General features: G+C 42.9%; 2 protein-coding genes across 6 annotated transcripts; one reads left to right on the top strand and one right to left on the bottom strand.

Moving 5' to 3' along the window:
* On the top strand, positions 549-2,184 carry LOC8071760 (probable glycosyltransferase 7). The gene has a single exon (XM_002454322.2). The coding sequence runs from the start codon at positions 682-684 to the stop codon at positions 2,011-2,013; it is 1,332 nt and encodes a 443-aa protein (XP_002454367.1). The 5' UTR covers positions 549-681; the 3' UTR covers positions 2,014-2,184.
* On the bottom strand, positions 2,364-6,710 carry LOC110434981 (DNA-directed RNA polymerases IV and V subunit 4-like). 5 transcript variants are annotated; one of them, XM_021460151.1, is made up of 10 exons: positions 6,417-6,709; positions 6,089-6,215; positions 5,332-5,430; positions 5,064-5,168; positions 3,428-3,539; positions 3,245-3,322; positions 3,100-3,133; positions 2,947-3,015; positions 2,751-2,852; positions 2,364-2,669 (listed from the first exon to the last, which is right to left on the bottom strand). In XM_021460151.1, the coding sequence occupies exons 2-9, from the start codon at positions 6,168-6,170 to the stop codon at positions 2,778-2,780; spliced, it is 654 nt and encodes a 217-aa protein (XP_021315826.1). In that variant the 5' UTR covers positions 6,171-6,215; positions 6,417-6,709; the 3' UTR covers positions 2,364-2,669; positions 2,751-2,777. The 5 variants fall into 5 exon arrangements, with proteins under 5 accessions (XP_021315826.1, XP_021315827.1, XP_021315825.1 ...); XM_021460152.1 differs by having other exon boundaries at positions 6,089-6,191; XM_021460150.1 differs by having other exon boundaries at positions 2,947-3,133; positions 6,089-6,243; positions 6,417-6,710.

Here is a 12,308-nt window from a genome sequence, read left to right as displayed (position 1 = left end):
AGTATCTACAAGTAGATAGTCGTGTGACTGGTGTCGTCCGGCTGGTCCGCACGAGTCGCCAAGCACAACTGCACAAGCCGCGGATACGCCGATATTGCCCACTGTGTGCCGCCGTGTCTCCGTGGGCTGTAGCCTATAGCTAGAGGAGAGCGCAGCGCAGGCCTCGCCCGTCAGGCTGTCACCACCAGCTAGCAGCAAGCACCTCAATTCCGCAAGAGCAAGGGCGCGCCGGCCGGCGCCGCGGCCAGTTGCCACCCACCGATCCGTGACGGCGCAATCCATCTCCACCCGGCCTCTCGGCCGACGGGCGATGGCTCCACATGCGTGCGTTTCTTCTCCCTCGCCCGAGCCCGAGCGCATGCAAGCATGAGAGTCCCGTTTGGACGCATGCCGCTACCCAACCACCGCTGTCCTCCCCGCTTGGCCTTTCTCTCCCCCGGCCACGCAGACGGACACGGCGGCAAGGCTGGCACCGGATCGAGGGCCTTTGGCGTGCATCGCCTCGCCTCGCCTCGCCTCGCCGCCGAAAGTGGGACGGCTCGGCCTCGGCTTTATACATACACCGTCCCCGCACGCATCGGCCTGCATGTCAGTATTCTACGTGGCGTGAGTGCGTGACAGGGACACTAGGCCTGTGCCGTGTGCATCCCGATAGCGAGAGCGGAGAGCCGAGAGCACGCGATGCCGCCGCGCGCTGCGACGGCGAAGCCGTCGTGGCTCAGCGACGCGCTCCTCTTCGCCGCGGGCGCCGTGGTGGCCACCGTGGCGCTGCTCGCGTTCGCCAACCCGTTCGTTCAGCCTGAGGGTTACTACGGCGACGCAGCAGCCCTGTCCTCCGGCTCTGCTGGCTCATCATCCGCGGGTGGTGGTGGTGGTGCCGCCCGCACGTTCTACGACGACCCGGCGCTGGCGTACACCGTGGACCGCCCCATCACGGGGTGGGACGAGAAGCGCGCCGGGTGGCTGCGCGCGCACCCGGAGCTCGCCGGTGGTGGCGAGGAGCGCGTCCTCATGGTGTCCGGCTCGCAGCCGACGCCGTGCCGGTCCCCGGGCGGTGACCACACGCTGATGCGGCTGCTGAAGAACAAGGCCGACTACTGCCGCCTCCACGGCGTGCAGCTGCTGTCCAACATGGCGCTGCTGCGGCCGTCCATGGACCGGTACTGGGCCAAGATACCGGTGATCCGCGCCGCCATGGTCGCGCACCCGGAGGCGGAGTGGGTGTGGTGGGTCGACTCCGACGCCGTGTTCACCGACATGGACTTCCGCCTCCCGCTGCGCCGGTACCGCGCCCACAACCTCGTCGTCCACGGCTGGCCGAGCCTCGTGTTCGAGGCCCAGGCCAGCTCCTGGACCAGCCTCAACGCCGGCGTGTTCCTCATCCGGAACTGCCAGTGGTCGCTCGACTTCATGGACGCGTGGGCCGCCATGGGGCCAGACTCCCCGGACTACCAGCGCTGGGGCTCCGTGCTCAAGTCCACGTTCAAGGACAAGGTGTTCGACGAGTCGGACGACCAGTCGGCGCTCGTGTACATGCTGCTGCAGAAGGAGAAGGGCAGCCGGCCGTGGCGGGACAAGGTGTTCCTGGAGAGCGACTACTACTTCGAGGGCTACTGGGCGGAGATCGTGGGGCGGCTCGGGAACATGACGGAGCGGTACGAGGCGATGGAGCGCCGCCCGGGGGCTGCCGCGCTGCGGAGGCGGCACGCGGAGAGGGAGCACGCGGAGTACGCGGCGGCAAGGGACGCCGCCCTGGCCGGGGCCGGGCTGGCGGAGACCGGGGTGCACGGGTGGCGCCGCCCGTTCGTGACGCACTTCACGGGGTGCCAGCCGTGCAGCGGGCAGCGGAACGAGCACTACTCCGGGGACAGCTGCGACCAGGGCATGCGCCGCGCGCTCAACTTCGCCGACGACCAGGTGCTGAGGGCGTACGGTTTCCGGCACGCCGGTCCGCTCAGTGACGACGTGGAGCCACTGCCGTTCGATTACCCTGCAAAGGCAGTGACTAGCTGATCGACGTGAATTTCCGGCTGTTATTACTAGCTACTACCCCTTGCATAGCATGCATCACGCATAGTCGCATTCAAACGGCTTTGCTGGCTAGTTGCTCCTTTCTGGGCTTCATAACTTCAGTTGGTGCCTTATCTCAAAAAAAAAAAAGGTGCAATTCCCCTGTTCTGGTTACAGTTTAACTAATCATGCTATAATCAAAGTAGCCTTCGCTACTGATTCTCAATTAGAAAACAGTCCTACTACTCGGTTCTACCGCCGTGACCGAATGCACTTCTAAAACCTAGAACCATAAACTAATAAACATGGTAAAGGAGTAAAGTAATAAACATGGTAAAGGAGAGAACTGCTCACAAACCCGCAAGTACAACAGATAAGTTGCGAGGCACAATTCAACAGATGGCAACGAGTCATCAGCTTCATTGTTCAAGCAGTAGCCACAAGTGCAGACTGCAGACAGTACTTATCAGTTCGAGTAGACTAGTTCAACCACTCAGCTGAATCTGCACTTCAGCAGCTAGACATCCTAGATGAGTTCATGCAGCACATACTACGTTTTTTTTATATACACAACATGTTTATGCAGTACATCCAAAAGACCAAAGGACCACTTTGCAGATTCCGCGCTCCTTGATCACACAAGACGGCTGCTTCCGATTCTGGAGGCAATGAAAACCAATAAGAATGGTGTAGAGTCAGGATATATGTGTTTATTCAAATATCTGAAGCATGGGTATTACTATTATCGGTCTAGTTCCATTGGAGATTCACTTAGCAGCTTTTATGTTTGCAAGGACAGCAAGAACCTCAGTGACTGAACCTTCGGTAGCTGACCTATTAGCCTGGAACAAAAAAATTGGTTTTGCAAGAGTTGGATGTTGCCACAATGGTACATTCAAAATGCCAAAGTACTGAAGTGCCCAGAAATAGGCTGACCTTGAGAGATGGCACTAGTGCATAAACCTCTTCAACAGTCTCAGGCCCAACGTTTGCTATCATGCATATCTGTTGTACACACACCACAATCGTAGAGTGAGATGAGGTTAGTTCTACACAGAAAGGAAAGAGAGAAAAAAATGAGTAACAAACCTCGCCATCACTAACCCCACATTTTTTAAGAGGTCTGCAGCAACCAGTTAAGGAACTGTACTGATATGATGTTCGTTTAATAAAATAGTATAACTTTCAAATAAGATGCAAGTTCTAATCTCTACAGTAAAAATGATTAGGATACTCAAGGGCTTGTTTCACAGAGCTTGCAGTGGTGAAATGATTTCCATCTTTTGCATACTGAAAGGCTTTGTCAAATGACCTGCAGAAGCAATAAGATTAGAGTAAACAACAAGACAAACAGCTAAGAGACTTGATAGAGATAAAACGAGTAAAACAGGTCATAAACAGGAAATATTATTCTTACTCAGGAATTTTGATCTTGGGGTCCTCTGATAGTATAGCCATGTGCTCGTGAATTTCTTGCAATAGTTCAGCTGCTTCACAATTCATAAGAATTCTAGAATTTGGAGGGATATCTACAAGCAAATGCATGAGAAATACCAAGATTAGTTTACATGGCTCATTTCGAGATAATAATGGCTCATGGAAATCAGATTATTGCGGATTTCAGAATGGATAATATACCACTCAGAACATGAAACTCCTTTTACAATTTACACAGCATTTCACTTAATCATAACATTACTATATACCACTTACAAGCTCAAAATATGTGGTGGGAGCAGAACGCACGAATATATAACTAAATTGTCAAATACATTTTACTGATCAATTCATTGTGCATACATCAACAAGCAAAAAAAATAATAAAATAAAAATAACAATAAATACTAACAACATCTACACACTATCACCCTTTTCAAAACAGATACTTGCAAGAACCAGCTGACTGCATAAACAATTAAACATGATCAGTGCCAGTGCCAGCATATCAATTATCAAATACTCCCTCCGTCCAGAAATGATCTACGTATTTTGACCAGAAAGTCTCTCAAAGTATATTTTGACACAAGATTTCTCTTATATTATAATGTCATTGTCAATTGATAAAGACTCAACATAAATTCAAAACCACTTTGAATACAAATATATTGATGCAAATTCTATGCATTAGATGTACATATAATTCAACTAATGTAAGATTTCTCTTATATTATAATGTCAATTGATAAAGACTCAACATAATCTCAAAACCACTTTGAATACAAATATATTGATGCAAATTCTATGCATTAGATGTACATATAATTGAACTAATTGATGATCAAAGTTTGTAAAGTTTGACTTCCCCTGGTAAAATACATAGATCATTTCTGGAGTGAGAGAGTAACTGTATGCATGCCCATTAACAAGGTACTAACAATAACATGCCCCATCTCTGCATAACATAAGTATCAAGCATGTGGCCAACTTAAGAGCAAGAATAACAAATGGGAATGGAAAGATGATTTTGAAGAAAAAACAAAGCCAGTAATTGCTTCTTTTTTTAGAGAGATAGAGGGTAAGAGCAATTAATCAACTGTAGATACCGACATACAAGTGGAGGCAACAAAAACAGGACAGATTACAAATCTTTTACAAATGACCCTCATGTTCTTGTACAATAAATAGCTTGATTGTAAAGAAACGGTGATGGTATTTGAGAATAAATAAATAAAGATACGGCAATGGGAAAAGCACTGCTAAGTTCTCATACAAACTCTCCATGTCTATAACCCTAGGTCTTGAGGTGAAGAACAGAGACAACAGAACATTGAAGAACTCCCAAGGCCGATGAGCAGCATGGGTGCTGTTTTGTGGCCCCAAATCCCTCCCTGAATGTGTCTTGAGGTACTAAAATTCACCTAGGGAATTACCAGAACACAAAAGTGTGCTTTCTTTTCCACAACATGGACTGCTATAGTTTGATCCTATAATGCCCTCAAATGAGGCTTGAAATCTTAGCCCCATCACTAATATAGTCCATTTCAGCATTAGAAGCTTGGGAAATTAGCATCTAAATAAGCTGCATTTTGAGAATTTTGTTGAGGGGAACTGACCAAGCTCTAGCTTTAGTTCCGCATCAGACTTGGTAGGCACCGCATGTGACGAAGAACCCTTTCCACCTTTGCCACTACTGTATGCTTTTCCATTGCTTGCCTCTCCTAAAAGGGGATGGAAATATTACAGTTAACACAGATAAGACAACATATATGAAAGAAAAGCAGAAATGTAATAACAGTATAAAGGTCAATATCCAGATCTCTAGCACACATACTTAAGTACTTTTTGAAGGGGATGATGTTTAGTAACATTGTGTATTTGTACCTTTAGAAAAGGCTGAAGCCTTCCCACCAGTTTTTAGGCTCGCCGACGAAGCCTTCCCGTTTGACTTCGAGTGAACAGGAGTCAGCGCTTCTACAAAACCTAGAAACAGGCAGCACTACATGAGTACTGCAGGTTTCAAGCATGCATCAAATTATTCATGTGCAGTAACATTCGGCTATATTATAGAGTTTATGATTTTACTCATGTAATGAGTTCCTTATTTTACTCTTAACAAAATACTGAAGATCAAATACATCATATGTACAGTTCATTATTACCACCTGGAAGCTGATATGCGCACAGCACACCTGTCGATCATAATTCAAAAGTAGTTTGTAGTAGACTTTGCAATCAAAGCAATATCAGTGTTCACACTTAAGGTGTTGGTGACAAGACAGTGAAAGTGTACAATGCAATTAGAAAAAACAAATGACAGTTAAAAAATGGTATCTATTCATGTGCCAACGATTTTTCTCTAGTAATATATCAAGTGTATGAAGCCTGCCAAGAAAAGCTGACAGGCATTGCAAAGAAATGATCGTTATGATAACATAAGGTACTTTGTCCTACCTTGAATATCCTAGAGGCCTATTTTCATCTAACAAATGTTGTGCAAGAGAATAGCAAACGTGTCTTACATGGCATGCCCATAATGTCAAGAGTGCAATCACAAATATATGTAATAAAAGGATACTCGAGCGTTTCATGAGTTATAGAATAACAGACAATGTATCATTAGAACTGAATGTGCTGTTACCTTCAGAGTCAGAATCAGAATCTGAAAGCACAACTACAGGTCTGTTGGAAACCTTAGGCCTTCCATTCGGTACTCGATCCATTGGGAGAACTTGTCAAGACTCCTGCCACGAAGATGCACGTAAGTCCTGCTTATCAAAGGCTACATCATTCATACTGAAATTCAAAACATATGCACATCAAAAGTGTATCACAGGGGCTTTTAGGTTACGGAAGCTTTCCCATCAGGCATAGCATATACACCGGCGGAGCCAAGGCCCGGCCACCATGGGCAGCTGGCCGGGCTCCCACGGTACAGCAGAGGCGGGAGGATAGAGGGAGGTGCGTACGCAGGGTCGCCGGCTGGTGCGCGGAGGACGGAGGCGAGGGTGCGAGGCGACTGGCGAGAGGCGGGAGGGGGAGCCACCGACGCCGCCGCTGAGCCTGGGACTGCCCCTCCGTCGCTGGACGCCGCCGAGGGGGAGCCGCCGACGCGCGGAAGATCCGATCCCTGGGACCGAGCCTGAGCGCGAGTGGGGGAAGGAGCAGAAGATCTGCGCTGAGGGACCGAGCCTGAGCGCCAGTGGGGGGAGATGGAGCGTCGGCGCTGGAGCCGGCGGTGCGTGGGTTCGAGGGCAAACCAACACTTTGTAAAATTTCTCATCAAATCTTGAGCATTAAGGCCTTGTTCAGTTAAAAAAACCAAAAAGATTTCAAGATTCTTCGTCACATCAAATCTTGCGGCACATGCATAAAGCATTAAATTTAGATGAAATAAAAAACTAATTACACAGTTTACCTATAAATCACAAGACGAATCTTTTGATATTAATTAGTCCATAATTAGATAATATTTACCACAAACAAACAAAAATGCTACAGTAGCGAAATCCAAAAAGATTTCACATCTAAACAAGGCCTAAATACAGATAACAAAAATAATTAATTATACAGTTTAACTATAAATCTCGAGACGAATCTTTTAAGTCTAGTTAGTCCATAATTAAACAATGTTTATCAAATATAAACCAAAGTGGTACAGTATCAAAATTAAAAAAAATAGATCTAAACAATACCTAAATACAAACTCATATGGTTTTTTCTCTATTTTTTTCATTTCTTTTTTTTTAGCATCTTCTATTTTTTTCCTTTCTAACATCTTTTGACAAATTAGTACCTATATAATTAATATCTATGTATTTAGAATAATATATGTTAGGGGATTATACTCGTGTCTCCATGGCCCAGTCACATAACATTGTGATATAATGATTTCTCTAGAAATATTTTTTAAAATACAAATCCTACTAGGAGAAATTATGAAAAAATTTCCTCACACCTTTCCTATAGAAATGAAATAGAGGAGATAGACAAGAACTTACGTATTCATTTGTTCTTTTCTCAATTGTTCTCCACTCTCTTCTCTATTTATTCTATTTAAAATCAATTATAATGTCTACCAAACTCTTAAGGGATTTGCTTAAACTTAATCAGTGAGTCATTGCTCGCTTAGCACTTAACCCCTTTTATAATATTTGGTTATGTCTATCTTGTTACTATTAATATGACATTATACTCAGGCTTCATAAAACTTTAGGCTCTACCACTAAGCATATATACACGAACACGAGACATCTGAAACTTTAATGCACCTGACGGGCCTTCTTTGGCCTTGTTTAGTTCCAAAATATTTTGCAAAATGAACACTGTAGCTCTTTCGTTTGTATTTTACAAATATTGTCCAATAATGGACTAACTAGGCTCAAAAGTTTTGTCTCTCAATTCCGACCAAACTGTGCAATTAGTTTTTATTTTTGTCTATATTTAGTACTTCATGCATGTGTCTAAAGATTCGATGTGATGGGGAATCTGAAAAATTTTGCAAATTTTTTTGGAACTAAACAAGGCCTTTGTAGGCTATGTTTTTCACACATTTGTTTGGAAAATTCTTATTATTATTATATTTTGTTTCTCTCCCTTTTTATTATTTTATTTTTTGTAATTTCAGATCTATCCCCTTCATGAACACTAACAATGACTAGTAAAATATTTGTTTTAAATAACATAAGATATTTATCATTATATATACATTGTAAATAAGTAATTGAAACTTTTTACATTTTATTAAGGTTGGACATATTTCTATTGAAGCTATAAGCCATTTTCACAATAACACATAACAATCTCAAAGATAAAGAACAATATTTCATGCGAACATATAAGAACTTTTTCTAAAATGGTAACATTTTTTTCTTTGTGACAAATTACCAAATGAATAGTTTGTATGTGTTAAATATGGAATAATGGAATATTTAATTTTTTACCATTATAACGGATGGCACATCCTCATACAGTAGTTTTATGTTTGGCACTACGCTTTTAACAAGAGAGAGAGAGAGAGAGAATGATATACAATTGCCACTTTTGCTCCGTAACACGCCAACACCGTTCAGCTCGGATCCGAATCAACAACCGAAAGCCCAAATTTAGTTTTGGTAATTAATGACACTAAGTTGCTAATGACTTGTATTTAAGTGATTTGAGTTAGGTGGGCCGGACACCGGGAGATCGCCGAGGACCGAGAGGGCGTTGCGCTGCTGTCAAACTTGTGTGGGAAGGAAGAATAGCCGGGGATTGAAGATAACAAAAAAGGCATTTGTAATAACAAAAAAAGCATCTATACCATAGCAGACTTCTGATTGATATAAGTTGAGCTAGCTGTTTTGAAAAAAAGCGCTTAGATTGATATAAGTTGTTCGCGATAGCTTTGCATGATCTATATTTGGAGTGTTCCATTCTTATATTTTATTCCATGCATTGTACAAAGTTCATATAGATAGCTAGGACGACACATGAGCCGGTCCACAGGCGATTACAACCACTCAACATAGGGTGCACACATGCAACCACTCAACTACACAAGCATGGCACACTCCAAAAATAGAGCATGCAAAGCTATCACTAGCATAAGCCAAGCTAGTTAATGTTTCTTTCAATGTCTTCATAAGTGGATATCAAGACTGAATTTGTCACGGAAATTACAAGAGATACAAAAGTTGTCATTCTCATCGATCATGGATATCAAGACTGAATTTATCACAAGTGAAACTGCAAGAGATACAGAAGTTGTCACTTGTCATCGATCAAATAATGTTGCAACCTATTATGGTTCTTTTTTTCAAAATCTCAGCAAGAGAATTGCTGAGAGTAAATTTTTTAGAGAGCAAATAAACTAATAAAGAATACCAAAAAAGAATAATAGGAAAAGAGAACCATAAATTTGTTATGGTTCTAGAGGTAGCAGTATCCACTCAAAATTTTGTTGTGAACGTGGCATGTGATTTGGGTTTTAGGAGAAGGAGGGAGGTTAAGGAAGGGATATCATCTCTGTGCCTGATAGGCCCTACATTGGAGAAGATTGGTGATAGATTGCACTATTTGCAAAAATACTTAGTGAATATTTTTTCTCTTCCTAAGTTGAAGTGAGTTTAGTTTTAAAATTATTCATGCATGTTCTTACATAAGAGTTTGAACAAGCTAAACAAATTGGATTACAATGTGTGCGTTTTTGTATTACTGTTTGTATGCTTATTTGAAACCTTGCATGATGTGTTGCAGATAGATAGATTGTTTCAAAGGGTAAACATAAGGGCTCGCCCGACCAACGAGGTGGTAGTTGTCAGATTGGTGAAACAAAAGGGTATTCATGGGAATCATAGCCATACCTCCTAGAGGTATGTCATAAAGTCGCGTGGATCATGAATACTTGTATTGCAAGTAATAAACCACAGGCTACTTGAATAGCAAAAATCTATGGACCTATGTTGGTTAAATTAATAAAAGTATGTATGAACCTTTCTCATAACTCGGTTGTCTCCTCTACAGCAGTAACTTTGCTTTGTTCCAACTAGCAAGTTTCACTCCTCTGACAAAAGACCGGCTATCATGAGTCTTTGGTTTCAACTGTGTTTATCTATGCAATACAATATGCTTTGTGCAATCATGGACATAACTCCGAGGACATTCCATATGGTTCTACTATGGTATCTCTAGAAGAGGTTACCATCCGTCTTTATAGTTTTGACACTAAACTTACCTCGCACGCAGGACATTTTGCATCATATACATTCGTTAATGTTGTTGCGAGACGCTGTCTGAGCCACTTGCGTGTGTCGTGCCTTTGTATATTCGTGGATGAGCCTCCTAACCTTACTTTCAGTAAGAAAAGAAAACATTGGGCTTTTGAACGAACGTGTTGGTGGAATGGATGAAATAATAATAGATTTTACCAACAAAGTTGATCACATTGCGAAGAACCACTTATGCACTGGCGCGAAGACAGTTAAGCTTTTGGGTGCTCCAAACAATGTGAGGTACCAACATTGTCTTAGCAATTGGCTTGAAACGGCTATAACACCAGGTATTGAAGAACTCACACCCTTTCTCTGTTTGAACAATTCATTACTAAGAAGTACAAGTTCCCATGCTCCATTCTATCCCATGGGAATGGAGACTCCATTAATTGTCTTCATCTTGCTAGCTGTGCTTTTTGTCTAACAATTGGGTTTAGTTGCTTGTGAAGTCTGGTGAAATTAAAACTGTTTTTGTGTATATTGAAGGGGACGAGTTAGGTGCCTTCTTTTCAATTCTTTAGCTTTGGATTTTTTTGACCTCAATTATTGTTTTAAGACAATTTATGTTAAAATACGTTTCGTTCAGCAGCTAAACCACCTGTTAGTAACTAGTTGCTGCAAGCTGCAAGTAATAGAAAACAAAGCTCCAAATCTATCCAGTTTCCACTTTTTTTTGACAATATAGTTTCAACTTTGAAAGCGATCACCATGTACAACTATCACTTGAAAGCACTGAAAATAAAGAATCTATATACATTGACTGTTGTGGCCCTATTTGTGTCAATAGTGCTGAACTTGTATATAGCATGCCAAATCTTGAAGGTGTTATACATCCAAAAAAATGAGGTGTGCTCTTAAGTGACATTGATATAATTCTATGTTGGAACTCATGTACTTGGAACACAATTAATCAGATCTCCTTGTGAAGATGGCCAAGACAACATTAGTATCAAACAATTTTCTCTACCTCGAGTGTCTGATGTGTATCACTCTTAAAGGATCAAAGCTTTGATTATTTTTCTACGAGTTTTCTCCTTCCTTAGAGACTTTCATCTTGAACGTAAGTTGCAGTTTCCTTGAGGTTTGAGTAACCATTTTGAAACCCTTAATTAAAGTTGTCTTTTACATCTTTAGGTATCACAACAACTCATGGAGCACTCTATCTGTCATAGAATTCGTTTTTTTCTCCCTTACAAGGACTTGGATTTATCAAACATGTCACATGCTCAGAGTGTGGCTAAACTAAGATATCTCATCCTTGACAACAGATGATCCCTTCGAGCAGGGGAGGAGGAAGAAGAAAACTATGTTGTATTGGGATAGCAGAGAACTTGCAACGGGGAGGATGCCGCTGAAGAAAAAGCTCGGTTCATTCTGGGCATGCCAGCATGTTTGCTCGAGTTTATCTGTCAAATCTGCCAGCCATTCAATAATATTTTTCTATAATAATAAATCAGCAACTATAGCTTATCAGTCTAGCAAACAGAGCGTTGAGATTGTCTTTGCGGAACATGACATTAAATTAGTTGGAGTCTTGGTTGCCTGTTGTTGGATTTTATATGTGTAGTAGTTTTGTGGTCACGACTACTTCAATACCTGCTGCCGGGTCATGTTGTTTAGCTGGAAGTCTGGAACATATGTATATTTTTCACATATACAACAATGCTCTACCAGACGCCATGCCCCAATGTTGCTGGGTTATCCGACCAGGCCTTGTTTGTTTAACTTTATCTGATTTTCTCTTACAATAAATCAGTGAATGATATTTTTAGGAGTCCACGTCGCAAACCACAGGGCTGCTGATTCTATCGTGTGCGCCTTCCTGCCCTTTTCGGCCCCAGGAATCGGAGTCGCTGGCTCGCACGACACGACGGCATCCACGCTGCGATTCATCGAACTTCTTCGGCCCCGGCTGATGGACGCGACGAGTAACAGCGGCCGATAGCGGAGTACGAGCGGTGAAGCTACTAGACGTGGTGAAGTGATCTGCTTAAAGGAAAAAAAAAGACCTGGCGAAGTGAAGTGATCAAGTGAAGTGAAGCCAAATCGGTTTGGAGAAATACCTGCGGTCTCGCATGTCCTTTTTGCGCTTGCTGCCTTGGGCCTTGT

This window comes from Sorghum bicolor, chromosome 4 (assembly GCF_000003195.3).
Source record: "Sorghum bicolor cultivar BTx623 chromosome 4, Sorghum_bicolor_NCBIv3, whole genome shotgun sequence".
Lineage (NCBI taxonomy): Eukaryota > Viridiplantae > Streptophyta > Magnoliopsida > Poales > Poaceae > Sorghum > Sorghum bicolor.
Note: the sequence above shows the minus strand (reverse complement) of the source record. Positions and strands in the feature narration are given on the sequence as shown.